The sequence below is a fragment of the Oikopleura dioica genome, chromosome XSR (genome assembly GCF_907165135.1).
Source record: "Oikopleura dioica chromosome XSR, OKI2018_I68_1.0, whole genome shotgun sequence".
NCBI lineage: Eukaryota > Metazoa > Chordata > Appendicularia > Copelata > Oikopleuridae > Oikopleura > Oikopleura dioica.
In genome coordinates, this window is record NC_137294.1 from 7,579,623 (window position 1) to 7,595,866 (window position 16,244).

At 40.8% G+C, this 16,244-nt stretch overlaps 6 protein-coding genes across 6 annotated transcripts; 4 read left to right on the top strand and 2 right to left on the bottom strand.

The window, feature by feature from the left end:
* The first annotated feature begins 4 nt into the window (after positions 1-4).
* On the top strand, positions 5-1,498 carry LOC145709092 (uncharacterized). Its single transcript, XM_081786775.1, has 5 exons — positions 5-110; positions 173-261; positions 623-742; positions 960-1,035; positions 1,134-1,498. The coding sequence occupies exons 1-5, from the start codon at positions 5-7 to the stop codon at positions 1,262-1,264; spliced, it is 522 nt and encodes a 173-aa protein (XP_081642901.1). The 3' UTR covers positions 1,265-1,498.
* Positions 1,499-1,888: 390 nt separating this feature from the next.
* On the top strand, positions 1,889-3,324 carry LOC145707468 (uncharacterized). Its single transcript, XM_081784999.1, has 5 exons — positions 1,889-2,223; positions 2,267-2,652; positions 2,696-2,934; positions 2,977-3,093; positions 3,139-3,324. Exons 1-5 carry the CDS (start codon positions 1,943-1,945, stop codon positions 3,244-3,246), a joined length of 1,131 nt encoding a protein of 376 aa, XP_081641125.1. The 5' UTR covers positions 1,889-1,942; the 3' UTR covers positions 3,247-3,324.
* Positions 3,325-3,388: 64 nt separating this feature from the next.
* On the bottom strand, positions 3,389-5,966 carry LOC145709093 (uncharacterized). Its single transcript, XM_081786776.1, has 6 exons — positions 5,954-5,966; positions 4,415-5,358; positions 4,187-4,382; positions 3,988-4,147; positions 3,654-3,950; positions 3,389-3,607 (listed from the first exon to the last, which is right to left on the bottom strand). Exons 1-6 carry the CDS (start codon positions 5,964-5,966, stop codon positions 3,454-3,456), a joined length of 1,764 nt encoding a protein of 587 aa, XP_081642902.1. The 3' UTR covers positions 3,389-3,453.
* An 803-nt stretch (positions 5,967-6,769) lies between these two features.
* On the top strand, positions 6,770-13,977 carry LOC145706998 (cadherin-1-like). The gene is made up of 9 exons (XM_081784467.1): positions 6,770-8,118; positions 8,193-8,445; positions 8,489-8,705; positions 8,750-8,913; positions 9,715-10,203; positions 10,244-10,375; positions 13,481-13,586; positions 13,684-13,788; positions 13,831-13,977. Exons 1-9 carry the CDS (start codon positions 7,009-7,011, stop codon positions 13,883-13,885), a joined length of 2,631 nt encoding a protein of 876 aa, XP_081640593.1. The 5' UTR covers positions 6,770-7,008; the 3' UTR covers positions 13,886-13,977.
* Positions 10,390-13,472, top strand: LOC145706999 (uncharacterized). The gene is made up of 2 exons (XM_081784468.1): positions 10,390-11,521; positions 11,785-13,472. The coding sequence occupies exons 1-2, from the start codon at positions 10,864-10,866 to the stop codon at positions 12,993-12,995; spliced, it is 1,869 nt and encodes a 622-aa protein (XP_081640594.1). The 5' UTR covers positions 10,390-10,863; the 3' UTR covers positions 12,996-13,472.
* LOC145709094 (bile acid receptor-like) lies at positions 13,959-15,995 on the bottom strand. Its single transcript, XM_081786777.1, has 9 exons — positions 15,856-15,995; positions 15,355-15,680; positions 14,939-15,176; positions 14,806-14,868; positions 14,659-14,766; positions 14,514-14,617; positions 14,346-14,472; positions 14,135-14,304; positions 13,959-14,090 (listed from the first exon to the last, which is right to left on the bottom strand). Exons 1-9 carry the CDS (start codon positions 15,875-15,877, stop codon positions 14,004-14,006), a joined length of 1,245 nt encoding a protein of 414 aa, XP_081642903.1. The 5' UTR covers positions 15,878-15,995; the 3' UTR covers positions 13,959-14,003.
* Positions 15,996-16,244: the final 249 nt, after the last annotated feature.

Genomic DNA, 16,244 nt, shown 5'->3' on the forward strand with positions numbered 1-16,244 from the left:
TGATATGAATTTGTCCCTGCGGCCGTCGTGCGCTGTACGACGGCCAATGAGAGCACCCGCTTCATCTACGGTCTTGCACCACCTCCACCAAAATACTCCTGACAAAAAACGTGAATCCACATTTGCATTCAAAGAGATTCTGAGAAACGGACTCCAAACGAGCTAGCTTGAGAAAGCCGGCTCCGGAAGAAATTAGAGAAACTGGCGCAGGGCGACTCTCTTATCCCAGATGCGGATCCAAACGATCAGCTCCTAACGCAGGTGACCCAAGTTTGAGTTAATTATTGAGCTGCATTTAATACTAATTGTGGGCAGAGAGACTTCCATTTATTGGCATTTTTGCTAATCTATTATCGACCCAGAAGTCTTGTCTGCAACGTTAGCTTCTTCTTGAATACTGCTTTGTAAAGGGTATATAAACTCAAAGAGTTCAAAGGTGATTTTCTCGGAAAATCGATAAATCACCCCTTAGAAGGGCGGTGAAAGTAGGCGCGTGGTTCTGATTCCTTTGGAATGTGACACGTTCATACCTCAGTGACAAAAGGCGAAACCGGAAGATGTGCGCCCGTCATAAACCCTTTTTTGAAGCGATCCATTTGTAATTAAACTTTTTCGCGCATAGGAGCGCCTGGGACGCCAGCGTTCTAGACACAATCCAACGAGTGCTCAATTTGACAGACGAACAGAGAACGGCACATCACAATCGAGATCGTCAAGAAGCAAATCAAGAGGCAGAACTTTGAGAGGGATATAGATATCGGCGAAAATCTCGGAAGAAGCCAGCGCGACAACTTTCGCAGGGAAACATTTTCTTTCTCTTTGTAGCCTGCCTAAAGCCTCTCCGCGTATTGAATAATTAGTTCTTTTGTTTTGAGGCATCCGGTGACTAAGAAAGAGAGTGTTTCGTCGAGCTAGAGATGTATTTTTTCTGAAAGCCAGATCTTTATCCCAGAGAGCAAACCGTTGCTAATCTGAAACAAACGATGGAGGTGAAAGCCAAGGCAAAGAGGTCCTTCACTCGGCAAGTGTTCAAAGGTATAAATAACAAGGATAGTAAATTTTTAATATTCTGCATTTCTGACAAATTAGACCTTTTGAAAAGCTTTTAAAAGAATAAATTTAGTTATTTGTAGCAAAACAGGCAGTGAAAAATGTGGTGACACGAGAAACTCAGCACCAGAGCCAGCGGGATTTTACAATCGAAGATTGGGGTCGAAAAATTCATCACCAACAAGAAGAAAGCAAAGGAATGATAAATTTATAGTTATTTCAATGGAAATCAAATTTTTAGAGTTTCAAAAACAGCTACAGAAATATATTGCTTCGTTGCGGCAACTCGCAAATGAAAGAACAAAATTGATTGACCTTCTTGTTTTGGGGTATCCGGCAGCATGGGGCAGTAAAGAGAAGATTATTGACTGTCAACGAGCGCAGGAAGATGTCTTTGATGATTGCATTTCCAGTCTCAATATGGACACGATGAATAAATTGACTACTTACTCAGGAACGTCTTTACTTGTTTAAAAAAAATAAAGAGTCTTCTTTGGCTCGAGAAGCAAACGATTAAGTAACGATGATGAAGCCATGTTTCCAGAGTTAAAAAATCAAATAGCTCGACTTGAACGACGTCGGATTGACCTTGACTCGGCAAAGGACAGCTTCGAAAAAGTGAAGCAGGCGAAGGCTGTCAATTCAGGAAAGGTGCAGCGTGTCAAGAGCACCATGGACAACGCGCAAGAAAAGTTCGACTCTATGTCTCGCCAACTGCGGGAAGATCTTCCGCAAGTCTACTCTAGCCGGGCAGGGTTAATAGGATACATCTTTGGGTCTTGGATAAAGCAAGAAATGGAGATGCACTCGCAACTCGACCAGGAAAACATTGTTATTGAAAAACTAATGATACAGCTTCAAAGGAAGGCTTCATAATTGTTGATAAAAAATAATGAAAATTCCAAAAAATTTAAGCCAAAATAGGGATCACACAAGTGGAAAACTGCGATCAACTACAGCTGAGTCAAGCCGCCAGTCTAACCGAGGGAATAGTTCTCGAGAAAGTGAGTCCTCTTATGGCTCTGGGTCAGTGCAATTTCCTCGACACGATAGTACGAAAGATAAAAAATCGCCGCGAAAAAGCTCAATATCAAATTTACCAATTCACATTCCACTACGCGTTCCTGCACGGCCGCCATCACCTGATCCTCAAATTGCACAATTATCGGACGTGTGAGTGTAGATAATAATAATTCTATTTAATCGATTGTCTAAGATCATCTGAGTATCCAGACCCAACGCCAGCAAATGAAGTTATCCCAAAGACAAAGGAATTATCACACGACTACGTTGACATCGATCAACCGTTAGAAAAGAATGCGAATGATCCAGTTGCACCAGAAGACATCAAGAAATTCTCAAAAAGAGAAGCTCCTTCTCCACCACAGCAGAAAGAAAACTGTTTGAGTACAAGCGAAAATAAAGCAATAGCAAGGACGGTCTCGGACTCTGTTGTCAGTGAGAGAGCATCATTGGATTTGCTTGTAAAAACTAAATCGTTGGAGATTGCGGGCCCGCCAGTACAAAGTAATCCACGATTCAAAGAAGCTCCGAACCATGTGAAAATGGCTAGAACTAGCTCTAGGGCAGATGATGAGCAAGGTGGATTACTTGTTTGCCTGAAGTTATAATAAGAATTATTAAGGAGGCGGCAGTCAAAACATTCATCCACATTCAAAGCTCCAGAATTTCGACTTTATTGAGGAAGAACCACAAGAACTAATTCTCAAGACAGAACCAGAACCAAACAAAGCCGTAATTGAAGCGAGAAGTCCAAGTCCTGTAAAGATTGTCAACGCTGCTCAGTCTGGCAGTCCTTCTCACCCACCACCAGTTCCCCCTCCGCCGTACAGTAATAGCCAGTCGAGCGTACAGATGCCAGATGTAAGCTGCGATGCTTAGTATCTCCGCTAACTTTTTATTTAGGGATATGAACGAACAGTTGTCGCAGTTTACAATTACTCAGCTGCCGATGAAGACGAGTTATGTTTCAATAAAGGCGATTTGATTCTTGTTATCAAACATCCTCAGCCGGATGAACAGGTATCTTAAAGAAAGCCCTTAAACTCATCCCAACCCAACTTTGAGGACGAAGGCTGGCTCTTAGGTATCCGTAAAAGTGTTTGGGAGTCGAACTCAGATCTAAAAGCCAGCTGGGGCTTATTTCCAGAAAACTTCACGAAAGCTTTGGACTAAGATAATCCACTACACACGATTAAACCTTTCCGACTCTCTTACTGATAATTTTAGACAATGAAATAAAAGAAATAATGAAAGCAATGTTTGCAGCGTATACAATTTATTTAAATTATATTTATATTGCCAGTGGGTAGTAGTAAATAGATATATTTGTATAATATTCAAAATAGCAAATTTACATTATTTATGTACAGAATCAGTGATTTAAAGTAAATCTTTTCCGTGTGAAAAAGCCTGAATTAATTCTCGCTTCTCCTCGATACTCCATTTTCGTTCTTCTTTTTGCTCTTGAAATTTTAAAAGAAGTTTTTTAAGCTCTTCGATGTATTGCAGGCGTTTTGTGACAGAATCAGCCGTCCTAAATGTAATTATATGTCGAGATTTGTTAAGAATATTTCTCTTACCCAGTGTCGACGTGAAACTGGAAACTCCACTCAAACCAGGTTTGATCGAATCTATCTGAAATCTTCGCTTGAACAGTGTACCAACCAGAGTAAGTTGGGAGAGAGAATTCCCCTGTTTGAAAAGAGAAGGAGATGGCTTCTTCAGTTTCTTCCGGACGTATTTCAATCGGATATTCGTGCGTTAGCCCGGTCGGATGCCCTTCGAATAAAACAATATCTCGGTAGATAAGCGACGTCGTCAGCGGAAGCAGAAACTTGAGTCGTAGACGAGATTTATAAGCTGCATTTGTCACAGAGCTAAATTTTTGACTAACGTGATCTGTCTTCGTCTTACCTTTCTAGCGGATACACGTTCGACATTTGCCCTTGACATATCTTCATTTTTGTTTGCAAATTATCGGGCACCGTTAACGACCGAGCGCCTTTTCCGGCGAATCTATATTCGTCCGGAGTCAGGAGAATTGCTTTTTCACGGAGTATCCAGTCTCTTCCATCTTCGAAAATTTGAGCAGAATCGATAAAAGTTAACTTACCTGCAGCAAGGACACCTCGATCACGCACAATGCCAGCGCAGGACTGACCAGCGTCATTACAAAGAGCTTCCGCACTCGCTTCGTCAAAGTATCCAGAACGTGCCTCACCAACTTTCATTTTAAAATTAGGATCAAGATAAGTGTCGTCGAAGGTCTTGTAGGAGCAGTCGCCCCTTGATTGCGTGATCTTCAGTTTTTTCTTTTTCGATTTCAAGATAAACTTAGAAAGAGCCTGGTTTTAAGATCTTTGAATCTATCCTGGTCGATAACAACTTGAAGTTCGTCGACTTCAAAACGCCGAATATCCACATATAGCTTCGTAAAAAGCTTGTCGTAGACAACGTGATCCAGCCTGTACTTAGCATTGTTTACTCCATCCCAAGAGGAACGCTCTCTTTTTGTCAGCATGAGCTTTTCTTTGGTGGTTATTTTGGCGGAAGATCCAAGATAGTACTTTTCGTTTTGGAATCTCCAAGGATGCTCATGGGGAATCATCGAAAACCTGGCGTACTCTTCGTTTATGGGCCTTATAGCTTTGATGCCCTTTGCATTGAGACGGAACTCCATGTCGGAGTCCTCACGACCCCAGCCCCAGAACATGTTTGAGTAGCCGTTTGCTTTCGAGTACTGTTCAGGTCGAATCATTGTTACACCACCCCAATCGGTGCCATAGTGCGAGCGGTAATCGAATTTGTCGATGAAAGGTGATAGATGCGTTGGTAAATTTTGGCAGAGGTAAATGTTCCGGTCATCCTCTGGAACCATGTCCACGTCGTGAAAAATAAAACAGTCGAAATGACCGAAGCTGTTCAAGATCTCCAAAAAGCCGGAATTCATGACTAAACCTTTATTGAATCTGCCATCATCAAATTGCTCTACGACAAAGACACAGTAGTGAATTCCTTGTCGCTGCAGCTGTGGATGCAAGTACGACAGAAGAGTGAAGAGATGTGCTTCGCGATCTTTGTAAGGTATGAGAATCGCAACTTTCTGCTGCGACTTGCAATGATTGGGTTTGAAGCAACCTCCATGCGCTAGACAAGGCCCTCGCTTCTCTAACGCTTCTTCCCTGCTTGTACTATTTTGTAAGTTCATACCACTTTTTATTGATCCAATAAGTGACGGAGAGTTATAAACACATTCAGGCAAGTTCGAGGCACTCGGCAAGCTGTCTCAGGATTTTCGCATACTCAAATTATTTTATATATATTTTGCATTTAAAACCCTTGACAATGATGAGTTTTTGCCCTTTCACTGGCTTTTTCTGTTTTGAGCTCCTTGACGTGAGGAAATTCTTCAAAAGATCTTCTTCGTGTCTCTTTAGTGTTATTTGCGCCGCCAAAAATTTGAAAAACAACAAGTAAAATTAGAAGTATCATGAGGATGGGATTCGCCCATCTTCCTTGAAGAAATCCACACTGTCGCCGTAAAAACCTGAAAATAATAATATTAGACATATTTATTTATAATACGTGGTAAAAGCTGGACGATAAAAATAATCAATCTTCGCAAGAAAAAAATGAATTGCTTTTAATCACATACATTTTATTTCTCTAAGATCGGCAGTAAGAAATGCCTTGTGTATTTCTCTGTTTAGTTTTGCTAAGACATAATTTGCCAAAAGGAGACACAAATGGCGAAGTTACTTGTTGTCCCTGTGGTCGGCGAAAAAGTCATGCTGAAAGCAGGTGCAAACCGAGAGAGTAGGTCACGTTTTTGAAACAGATTCTTTCGGTAATTGATTTAACCTGCTGAACGTTCTCTAACCTAAGTTGCTCATTTTTAAAGATATTGCTCAAAAATGACTCTCAGTAAAAAAAAACTACCTAAAAATAGTACACCGCATTTTCTCTGTTGCTTTAGGATTGTTTTGTTTTCAGTGTTTTTGAAAAAAATGTCGGAGCCGGTGAATGTGGTAGCGGCAATTCGTTATGCTACTACTCCTTTTATGCAATTAATCTATGCAACGGACACACCAATAAATGCACCTTAGAGTTAATCTGTCTTTCAGAAAAAAACCTTAAACTTCTGATTAAAAAAATAAGCAGCCAACAAAGTGAATTTCTCTTACCCGGAAACTCTCATGATATATTTTTCTATTTCAGAGACATAAAGTAAAACTCAAGAAAAAGTCTGTTTTTGTTTTTTGTTAGCTACTTTCTAGCCGGACTCCAACTGTCAACTTTGCATAAAAGTTTGTCAGGCGAAAGATTTCTTCGCCGCTGCGACACATTGCGTGGGAAAAGATAGAAAATTCTTGAGCCCAATTCAAAACTTTACGACCTTCACTGAGTCTTAATTTTTCATATATTTTTTTCACTCTTACCCGATAAGCATGACTTCCTTAGGTTTTTAGCTCTCTAACATGCACTGGGAAAAGAAAGCAAGGGACATCGATACATGTTACGAGCGGTAATCCTTGTTAAGTCGGTCTTTGTGTCAATCAGATTCGTATAATTTGAAAGATAAGGATGATAATCTAGTAGTGCGTAAATGGTAACAACGCTGGTAATTGCATCATTTCAATGATAATTTCAGTTGTTTCCAACATGAAAAAAGAAAGGTAGTCTTCAAAACCTGTTGCTCACAGAAACAGTTCGACGTATGTTTTACTATGTTGAATCATTCTATTTGCTTCGCGAAATTCGATTGAATGGCCCAGTGCAAATACTATCCTGTTTGTACAGAGTGTAACGCCGTCGCTGGGCATCCTTCAAAAACGAATTTTTTTATTTCGTTTTTCCTGCCAAAAGTCGCTATCAGAGAAGTGGAAAAGAAAGAACTCGCGGAAGTGGCCGTCTTGTGAACAGAAAATATCGGCTATGAGAAGGTTCGCCTTCCTGGCGCTCTTAACCGAGGCTGTCCAGATTCAAACAAAATTAGATTACACAGGCTATGAAAACGACGGAGAAAAGAGAATTTGGGAAGGAAACAATGAGTGGTACAGGTTCAAAGCTTCTATGTACACAGGTCTTCAATTTGTGGACCACAAGGACAACAACGGTCGCGGAATCGCCGATGGAACGTTTTGGCTCGAACATAAAACAGGGGAATGCGAAGGTCAAGCGTGCATGTTCTACTGGATCCACGCGAGAAAAAACCTTGACCGAGAAGAACAAGCTCAGTACAAGTTTTATATAAAACTCACCGGCCCGGATGGAACAGTCGAAGAAGCGGACGATATCTTTACGTACACAGTCGCAGATGTAAACGATAACGCTCCTTCTATCTCGGAGAGCTCATTCAATCATATTATCCGCGAAGATACCGCGGTAAACCAAGATTTTCCAACGGACAGCCCCTTTCCCCACAATGGAATTATTGAGATCATCGATGACGACGACAAGAAATCTGCTTCCAACAAGTTTAAAATTCAAATTGAAAACAAGTCTAGTCAAATACTTCACAAATGGGATGGCACTGAGCAACAATTTACCGATGGAGAAATTTTTCGGTTTGAAAACGTACGTGGCTCAGACTTTAGGAAGAAAATGGTGCTCAATAAAAAGCCCAGCGATATCGAAAACATAAAGTCGATAAGTTTTGATGTGACGATCAGTGATTGCGATGATCTCTCTGGAACAGAGGCACAGACGGTCTGTAGTGCCAAAGGAAGAGTCATGAAGTCTGATCCTATAACAATCAACGTAAAAGTTAGCGACGTCAATACTGAGATCCCTAACATCTACGTGGCCGACGACGGTGTGCCGAAGTCGATGGAAGAGAACACACCCCCTGACAGAACAATTTTCAGTGTTTATGCTAAAGACGACGATAGAGATGTCATCAACAAAGTGACGAAGTTTTCTGTAGTTAGCTGTCTTTCTTCGTCATCGCCTCAAAGCGAATCCGGTTGCCCATACTTTGAAGCAAAGCAAATGGAGCTTTGTAATAATGCAAAAGAGTGCGAAGAACAGGCCGACAAAATTGATGTATGTATTGTTTTTCGATGAATTCTGGATGTTCGAATATATATTTATCAAAAAGTAATATAATCAATTTCTAGTTGTTCAACAGTGCAGACATTGTCACAACAGGCTTGGCTGTTGACTACGAGTCTCTCCATGAGCATGACGATCACCCCGGCCGAGGTCTAATGGTTGTCGTAGAAGCTGTTAACCACATTGCGCTGGATGCTCAGAGCTCAAAAAAAGAGATCTGGGTTACGGTCAGAGACATAAACGAGGCCCCAAAACTACTTTCAAGAAATCCTGGCGATCTGCATGTTCTCGAAAACCTTCAAAATGAGAAAATCAAAGGTCGCCGGAAAGATTTGAAACTTAATTTTATTTACTCTTTCAGGCGGTTGCATTGAGAGTGAAGATCCTGAAGAGGACGAAGTTGGATACACAATTATCAAGGGCGACGAGTATTTTACGATTGACGATAAAGGCTGTTTGCGAACTACTGTAAATGACGAAACTTCCGACTGGATCGACCGAGAAGCACATGCCCTGCATGAAACAACATCTACGGGCGACAAATTTATCAAACTTTCTATTCAAGCTTACGAAAAAAGGTGAGCCCAATTCAGCTAAAGAAAATCCACCCTTTGCACTTCAGAAATGATGGCAAAACTGCCCTGACATCTGAGGTCAAGGAGTACGATATTCTTATCGATGATGTAAACGACAATGGCCCCGAACTTCCAAGCGTTCTTCGGACATGCAGAACCCTGAAGAAAGAGAACAATTATCACATGGTTGATCTTGGCGAAAGCGATCAAGGTATTTTAAGGATATAGCCGTTCTCAAGGCACTTTCGTAGCGCCGAAATGGGGCGATAAAATTTTTTCATTTCAAGACAGGTCCTACCTAAAATTATGTCTAGAATTCGATTCTGATGTTTTTGAAATTTTTTTTCAAAGAAAATTTCTCTCTGGAGCGATTTGAAATCTTACGATCACTTTTTCTCGAAATTTTTCAATTAAATCGCTAAAGCTAAACCGTGTTTTATTATAAATAACTGCTAATCTATCTTCCTAGGGCCTCAAAATTTCAAAACCCGAGGAAATTTTCATTCTAGCGTCTTCTTCTTTTTGGCTTTTCTTTTTCATCTATGCTGCGTTCAGGGCGCTCGACCAATCAGCGCGCTCTTTCACATGCGCGCCTCACCGCGCGATGGAGGAGGGCGCCCAGCGCAGCAAACCAGAGCGCTGTCTGACGCTTCGGCTTACTCAAGTAAGCCTCATAAAAATGGCTCTAGAACCATAAATAATTTGAATCTATTAAACTTTAAGCCCTAGGAATGTAGAGAAAGGTCCAAATTTTTAATTTATCAAAAAAACTCGACCGATTTAATGGAAAATTCTCGAGAAAAAGTGATCGCAAGATTTAAAATTGCTCTAGAGAGAAATTTTTCCATTAAAAAATTAAAAAGAACACTAGAATCGGGTTTCTTAGGCAATTTTAGGTAGGGTTCCTTTTGAAATGAAAAAATTTTATCATCCCCTTTTGGCGCTACGAAAGTGCCTTGAGAACGGCTATATCCTTAAAGTAAGTGATTGGTAAATATTCATATATATGTAGACAACTGCCACGCGCCACACCTCAATTGCGGTCCGTATACTTTTCAAAAACAAGTTCTTGACCAATCCGGAAACTCTCATCCAAAGTTGGAGCAACTAGAGATCGTGAACACCAATGGAAGATGGGCAATTCATTTTGTTGCGGAGTTTGCTGAAGGTGAAGATACTTACATTATTGAGGGTGACGGTGACACTGGACACAAAATCCAGATCATTGGATCTGATGGAGATAAAAAGACGACAGTCGTCAATAACGTTCAACTTAATATTTGCGACTGCCCTGCTGATTCGAACGGGACTGCTTATTGTAACGTGAATGATGCAATTATCGGGCCAGCTAAAAGTGGTTTCCCATGGTGGGCAGGACTTATCATCGGGCTCGTATGTCTGCTTCTTGTAATTGCGACTCTTGTAACAACTAGAAGTCGAGGAGTGAAATCAGACATTGAGGAAAAGCCTTTCCTGGATTACGAAGATGACATTACTGAAGGTACTCGCTAGAAGTTAGCAACTTTTGTAGGTCTTTTTAGGGCTTGGCTTTGACGAAAAAATTGGAATCAACCCACTACCAAAGGACGACTATTATATTGAGCCAAGGAACGAGCAGCGTGGGGTTGCAGTCACAGTTATACCAGATCAACAAGTTTACGCTGCTAGACCCGGTAAGTCTTAAAAATCATTTGCTTCCCTACTTTATCATTTAAGGGACCTTGTCGAGCAAACTTTGGCGCTACTTCACGCGCCCCTCATTAATCTTTGAATCAAGATTTTTCAAAACTTTTTTTTGCAAATAATATCTACAAACACTCATCTTTCTCTTCCTATTTTCAATTTTTCTCTATCGTTTATATTTTTGCTACAATTTTGAAAAAAAGAAGTTCAACTTCAAAAGGATTCAGCACTCACATTTTTCAACGGATGAACCTAAAATTAGATTCATCTGAAAGCCCAGACAATTCTCTACAAAACTTCGCTCATGGGGTTTGCTCAAAATAATCAGCTTAGCTGTAACATCCAGTAATCCGGAGTACTTAGCGCGCACGCGGCGGGGCGCAGGGTCAAGCGCGGCGCAGCGGGAAATTTGTTTGCAGGTTTTTTTGTTTCTTTTGCCGAAGGAAACTAATAACTATCAGTATTTACAATCCAAGAGATGTCAAATACATCTCTTGCTCCCTCTTTTGGCTCAAGTTTATCATATAACTCTTTTTTTCTCATGAAAATGTTTCTTATGCCGAAACCAAGTAAAAGAAAATCGGCTAATAAAAACAATGGAAAGAAAAAAGCCCGATTTACCGGTACTCAAGAATCAGAAGTCGTCCATCAAGCCTCTACAGTTTCTTTTATATGTCATCTTCAGCTGGCTTCGATAATCAACTGGTTTGCATGCAGCTCCTGTAAAGAAAATGCCGGCTTTCAACTCAGCATTTCGAAGACAAATCTCCTCAATTTCTACATCAATGTTTTCTGCAACAATTGCGACTGGTCAAAAGGAACATGGCTTCTTCAATCTGAATTCAACGTTCTCTTCCAAACAGGAAAAACCGTGGTAGGAGTCGTCGATACCCAAATAAACCGTCTGTTCGCCTTCATTGGAATGTGCTGTACTACGGAATCAGGCGAAGCACGGATGCCAGACTTTCAACATGGTGGATCTACTGCCAAAGAGCTTCAAGACACAGTCGACCAAACCATAATTGAACTTTCTCAAGAGTCGATGGTTCGCGCTAGAAACTCCCTCATCTCAGAGACAAAGAAGGCAAAAGGAACAGCAATATCAGTCGCTGTGGACGGTTGTTACAATGACACCGGTAAGTTATTTTTTTCGAGAAAAGGCTAGTTTTAGACTCTCCCTTTTTGTAAAGGGCCAGTTTCAGACTCTCCCTTTTCAAAAAAGGCTAGTTTTAGACTCTCCCTTTTCGGAAAGGGCTAGTTTTAGACTCTCCCTTTTTGAAAGGGATAGTTTTAGACTCTCCCTTTTCGGAAAGGGCTAGTTTTAGACTCTCCCTTTTTGAAAGGGCGAGTTTTAGAATGTCCCTTTTCAATTGTACATGAAATATCAAATATTTTTCAGGACACAAGCGAAATTCCGCCCAGGGCTGCATTGTTTCTTGCGTCGCGAATGTACGAGGTGTTTTCAAAGTCATCGGAAATGCAATTGTGAAAAAGCCACAAGAAGTCAGCGATGAAGTCCTGAAATCAAGAGGCAAAGGAAGAATAGCGCCAAGAGGAACCGTTTCATCAAATTTGGAGAAGATTGGAACTCGTGATGTCTTCGAAGGCACACTGCTACCCATCCATGAAGAATTCCCCGGACACACAATCAGAATCGCTTGCGACAAAGATGCTGGCATCAGAAGTTCAAAGAATACCAATGTGTTCATCGATGAAGCAAGAAAAGACAAGTTGATGATTCCTGAAAAGAACCTGCGCTATGTTGACGATAGGTCCCACATCAGCAAGAATATCTTCGGCACAGTCAAAAGGAATTTCAAAACTGGCTCCTCTGCAACGAAATTTACGCCGTACATGATGCTCGAGCTCTACATAAGAATCCGGTTGGCCACCGAAGTCATAATGGACAAATGTGCCGCTGGTGAATGGACCTTCGAGGACGCGAAGGCGAAAATGAAGAAGACTGGACTTCACGCTTTCGGCGATCACAGCATGTGCGATGGAAATTGTCCAGATATGCCTCCGATACTCCAACCTCATGGTCAACTCACCAAAGAAATGATTGAGGAGTACGTCACCAAGTTCATGGCAACCTACTTTGGCGACGAATTCATCAAGTCGCTAGTCGATACTGGCTCCTCCTCACCTGTGGAGTATTTTCATGCACTGATGATCAGAAGAAGACTCTGGGTGAAAGGTACACATGCAAGTGTGCTTTCACTCCGATACGAAGTGGCAGCAGCTGTATCAACCCTGATTTACAATGAAGGTCAGGACAGAGCATTCAGGCTCATCTTGAACAAGCTCAAACTTGCCGTTCCAGACATTGGGCTAGAAAGAATTCATAGCCAGGAAGAAGAAAGAAAGAAGCAAACTGAAGAAAAAATGAAGAAGAAGACAAAAGTTCAGGAGAAGCGACGAAGAAATCAGAAGCAATTCACGACTGGAGGCTATGCGACTCAAGTTCAACGAGACATTGAAGACTCCAGAAAAGTCGAAGTCAAAACGAAGGAGCAAGAAAATTTGGAGATTGAACCATCATTTGAAGAAGCTGAAGCCCTGCTGTCTATGGGCAACGAAGAAGACGACGCTGTCATTGTTGAGTGTTAATACCTATTTATATTTGTTATTTATTAATTAAAAACTTGACTATTAAAATAAAAAAAAAATGAGATAATCGTGTCTTGTCCTATTTGAGTTTCGTCCAAATTTAGCCTCAGCGCATTTTTCACACCGTGAAGCGCCGCGCTCTACTTCGCGCTAAGCACCCAGATTACCGATTCTTATCGGTTAATTATTGATTTTTATTCCACCCCATGAGCGAAGTTTTGTAGAGAATTGTCTGGGCTTTCCGGTGAATGTAATTTTAGGTTCATCCGATGAAAAATGCGAGTGCTGAATCTTTTTGAAGTTGAACTTCTTTTTTTGGAATTTGTAGCTAAACTATTAATGATAGAGAAAAATTGAAAACTGGAATAGAAAGATGAGTGTTTGTTGATAATGTTTGCAAAAAAAAGTTCTGAAAAATCACAATTCAAAGATTAATGAGGCGCGCGAGAAGTGGCGCCAAAGTTTGCTCGACAAGGTCCCTTAAGATGGAATCTTGCCCCGTGACAAGGGACTATTGGAAAAAGACTTTCTTCGTGATGCTAAAATTGGAGCTGATAATGACCCTACTGCGCCACCATACGACTCACTTTTGTTACGGAATTTTAAATTTTGTTTACTTTATTTTAATTGACTCCCAGATTTATGGCGTAAATTTTGAATTGTAAAACCAATAAAAATTCCGAAAAAAGACATTCGATTATGAAGGGCAAAATTCCGACTGCGATTTAGACTCATTATATTCTGGATCGGATTATGGTGATCATAGACTCGATCAATTAGATAATGAGTTTAGGTAAGCGCTTCAATTAATTTCCTTATTGATTTCCCTCTTTAGATCTATCGGCGCACTTTATAAAGGACAAGATACGGAGGACCCTTATATTCTGTGAAAAAGTAATGTTGTGCCATTTGAGACCTATACGAAACGACTACCTTATCGTAAATTGAATAAAAATATTGAGATATGAAAAGCGTGTCAGTTTATTTATTGCAGGTGGCAAATACGAATTATTCAAGGTCCCAAAGTTCGCGAAGGAGCGGATTCATCAAATGAGAGTTTGATTCGTGTTTTAAAAGATTACTGAATGCGTGATTCTGAAAGATTATTACGCAAATATCCAAAGAAACGTATCACTTACTAAATATCTCAAGTCCGTCAACTTTAGTACGAGCTTGGGAAAGAGCTTTGGTTGATCTTCTCGGATGCATACAAACTGTAGAGCCTTCACTAGATTAACTTGTGCCTCCTCAACTAACTGCGGCTCTGTTATTCCTTCTGCACGATCGGCTGAGAATACTGCCATAGCAACTGGAAAAGAGCATTTAAAATTTTCGAGTGCGTTATTTTACCTAAAAGTCCAATCATCGTCATAGACGGCTTCATCGCCGCGAAGCGATCGTAGAACCGTCTAACAGGAAGATCAATCGCCTCATTTTTCAATGACGCGATTATTTTGTTCGTTTGTTTCATTTGTTTCTAAAGTGATTGATAGCAAAAATTACGAGATAGAAAGATACTTCAGGATTCATGGCGAAGCTGAACGCGGATCTTAAGAAACTAGCGTCGACTGTACTAGCTTTTATTAGGGCGACTTGGTCGGCTTGCGGCAAACTGTCGAATCCTTTGGATTTATTTATTTTGAGTTTTCATTTAAAGGTCAACCTGGAAGTTTCTTGCAAAATGCAACAAGACTCTGAACATGTCTTGTACCGATGTCTGCGATAGATTCCAACTTTTCTAGTGTTTTAGCATTTGTTGCCTCGCACAAGACTAAAAGTGTCAATAAAAGGTTTGAAAAATGTGTTATACCTCGGTATTCCTCCGTTACCAGTTCCGCTATCCGCGAAGCCTCATTCCGTTGTTCTTCTGATAACTTTCGGGGATTTCAAATCTGACTTAGGCATAATCTACAAGCTGTTAAAATTTTTAGATTCGAAACCTGACAATTGCTTCTTCGGGAGAGGTTTCTTTACTTCAGTAGTTTTTCCTCGTGGCTTTTCGCGTTTCTTGGCCTCTCGATTCGATACATACTCCGGTCTCATTCCAACAAGTTGACACTTTTTCAAACGACAAGCACCGCATTTTCTCCGCCAGTAAAGATCCATTTTGCATTTGCCACCAAACTTGCAAATCAAGATTTTGTTTTCTTCGGTGACAACTCTTCGGTAAAAACCTTCAAAAGTTCATCCGTGCTTTATTGCGTATCGAAATCTCGATCTCACCGGGGTCGACGCTAGCGGATTGGTACGACCCCGGTCGGCTGCGAACTCCCTCCCGGGGTCCGTGGTTCGATTCCTGAGATGCTACGATTACCTTGAAGTAACGATATTCTCGTCTCCGTTGCGCAAGCATCGGTTATCTGATCGGGATGTGTCCCCCGATAGTTGCCACAAAAAATATGGCGCACAAAAAAACGGCTCGGTGAGCGGTTTCTCTATTACAACGTTCATATAGCGTTGGATAGAGTTTTTTACTAGGAACTTTTCCTTTGCATCCTTCACAACTGAGAACGTTATAATGATACCCACTTGCGCGATCCCCGCAGACAACACAGCTTTCACCCTCCCACATTGTTCGTCGTCGCTTTCTTCGAACAACCTTGCTGCTCGTTGCTTCAGAGTTCTTATTGTCTGCCTCGTAAACTGTATTGCTTTTCACAACAATCTCATTCATGTTGACATTCACTTAAAGTGATCGTAAAATATAGAAAATCTCGTATTCGGATTATCCTGGTGAATGACTGTTTGACTGTATTCATTGTTATTTCTATATTTTATGTGATGACCGTTTCATAAATTACTGAGCCCGTCATATTTGTCAAACATCAAATTTGCATTTTGAGTTATTTATTCTCCTTACATGTACGTCCTTCTGCAGTCATTTGCCTCTCTTGGATATTCTCAGTGCTCTGTCCGTGAATCGTTTCGATTTTGATGATTCTTCTGACCAATGTGCGTATTAAGATAAAAATGAAAGCTCGAGCGCAGACTGAGGAACACTAAGACTCCGGCTTTTGTAAGAAATTATTTGGCCTCCTCAAATAAAGCCAGTTCAACAAACTTTTTATCATGGGACCAGTCAGTGTCTGACGGCAAACAAGAATTTTAACAGACATGCTGTATATCAATTTTATCCATATCAAAAAGGCGAAATAGACTTTTTTGCCTGGCAATCACCTGTTTATTAATTCTTTAGTTTTCTACTTTGGTGTCAAAAGAAGACGGCCCAAAAAGATGCATATGATGCTG

Excerpts from the sequence above, each read along its gene's own strand:
- LOC145709092 (XM_081786775.1), top strand. The coding sequence starts at position 5 with ATGAATTTGTCCCTGCGGCCGTCGTGCGCTGTACGACGGCCAATGAGA. Across the intron at positions 111-172 it reads AAATACTCCTGACAAAAAAC|AAAGCCGGCTCCGGAAGAAA; the intron begins GTGAATCCACAT and ends AGCTAGCTTGAG. Across the intron at positions 743-959 it reads AATCAAGAGGCAGAACTTTG|ACCGTTGCTAATCTGAAACA; the intron begins AGAGGGATATAG and ends CCCAGAGAGCAA.
- LOC145707468 (XM_081784999.1), top strand. The coding sequence starts at position 1,943 with ATGAAAATTCCAAAAAATTTAAGCCAAAATAGGGATCACACAAGTGGA. Across the intron at positions 2,653-2,695 it reads TAGGGCAGATGATGAGCAAG|GAGGCGGCAGTCAAAACATT; the intron begins GTGGATTACTTG and ends AGAATTATTAAG. Across the intron at positions 3,094-3,138 it reads ATCCTCAGCCGGATGAACAG|GACGAAGGCTGGCTCTTAGG; the intron begins GTATCTTAAAGA and ends CCCAACTTTGAG.
- LOC145709093 (XM_081786776.1), bottom strand. Across the intron at positions 4,148-4,186 it reads TCGAGGTGTCCTTGCTGCAG|ATGGAAGAGACTGGATACTC; the intron begins GTAAGTTAACTT and ends AAATTTTCGAAG. Across the intron at positions 3,608-3,653 it reads CAGTTTCACGTCGACACTGG|GACGGCTGATTCTGTCACAA; the intron begins GTAAGAGAAATA and ends AATTACATTTAG.
- LOC145706998 (XM_081784467.1), top strand. The coding sequence starts at position 7,009 with ATGAGAAGGTTCGCCTTCCTGGCGCTCTTAACCGAGGCTGTCCAGATT. Across the intron at positions 8,446-8,488 it reads TCAAAATGAGAAAATCAAAG|GCGGTTGCATTGAGAGTGAA; the intron begins GTCGCCGGAAAG and ends TTACTCTTTCAG. Across the intron at positions 13,587-13,683 it reads CCACCATACGACTCACTTTT|GACATTCGATTATGAAGGGC; the intron begins GTTACGGAATTT and ends ATTCCGAAAAAA.
- LOC145706999 (XM_081784468.1), top strand. The coding sequence starts at position 10,864 with ATGTCAAATACATCTCTTGCTCCCTCTTTTGGCTCAAGTTTATCATAT. Across the intron at positions 11,522-11,784 it reads CGGTTGTTACAATGACACCG|GACACAAGCGAAATTCCGCC; the intron begins GTAAGTTATTTT and ends AATATTTTTCAG.
- LOC145709094 (XM_081786777.1), bottom strand. The coding sequence starts at position 15,877 with ATGACTGCAGAAGGACGTACAT. Across the intron at positions 14,618-14,658 it reads ATTTTGCAAGAAACTTCCAG|GATTCGACAGTTTGCCGCAA; the intron begins GTTGACCTTTAA and ends ATAAATCCAAAG. Across the intron at positions 14,305-14,345 it reads GACGATGATTGGACTTTTAG|TTGCTATGGCAGTATTCTCA; the intron begins GTAAAATAACGC and ends GCTCTTTTCCAG.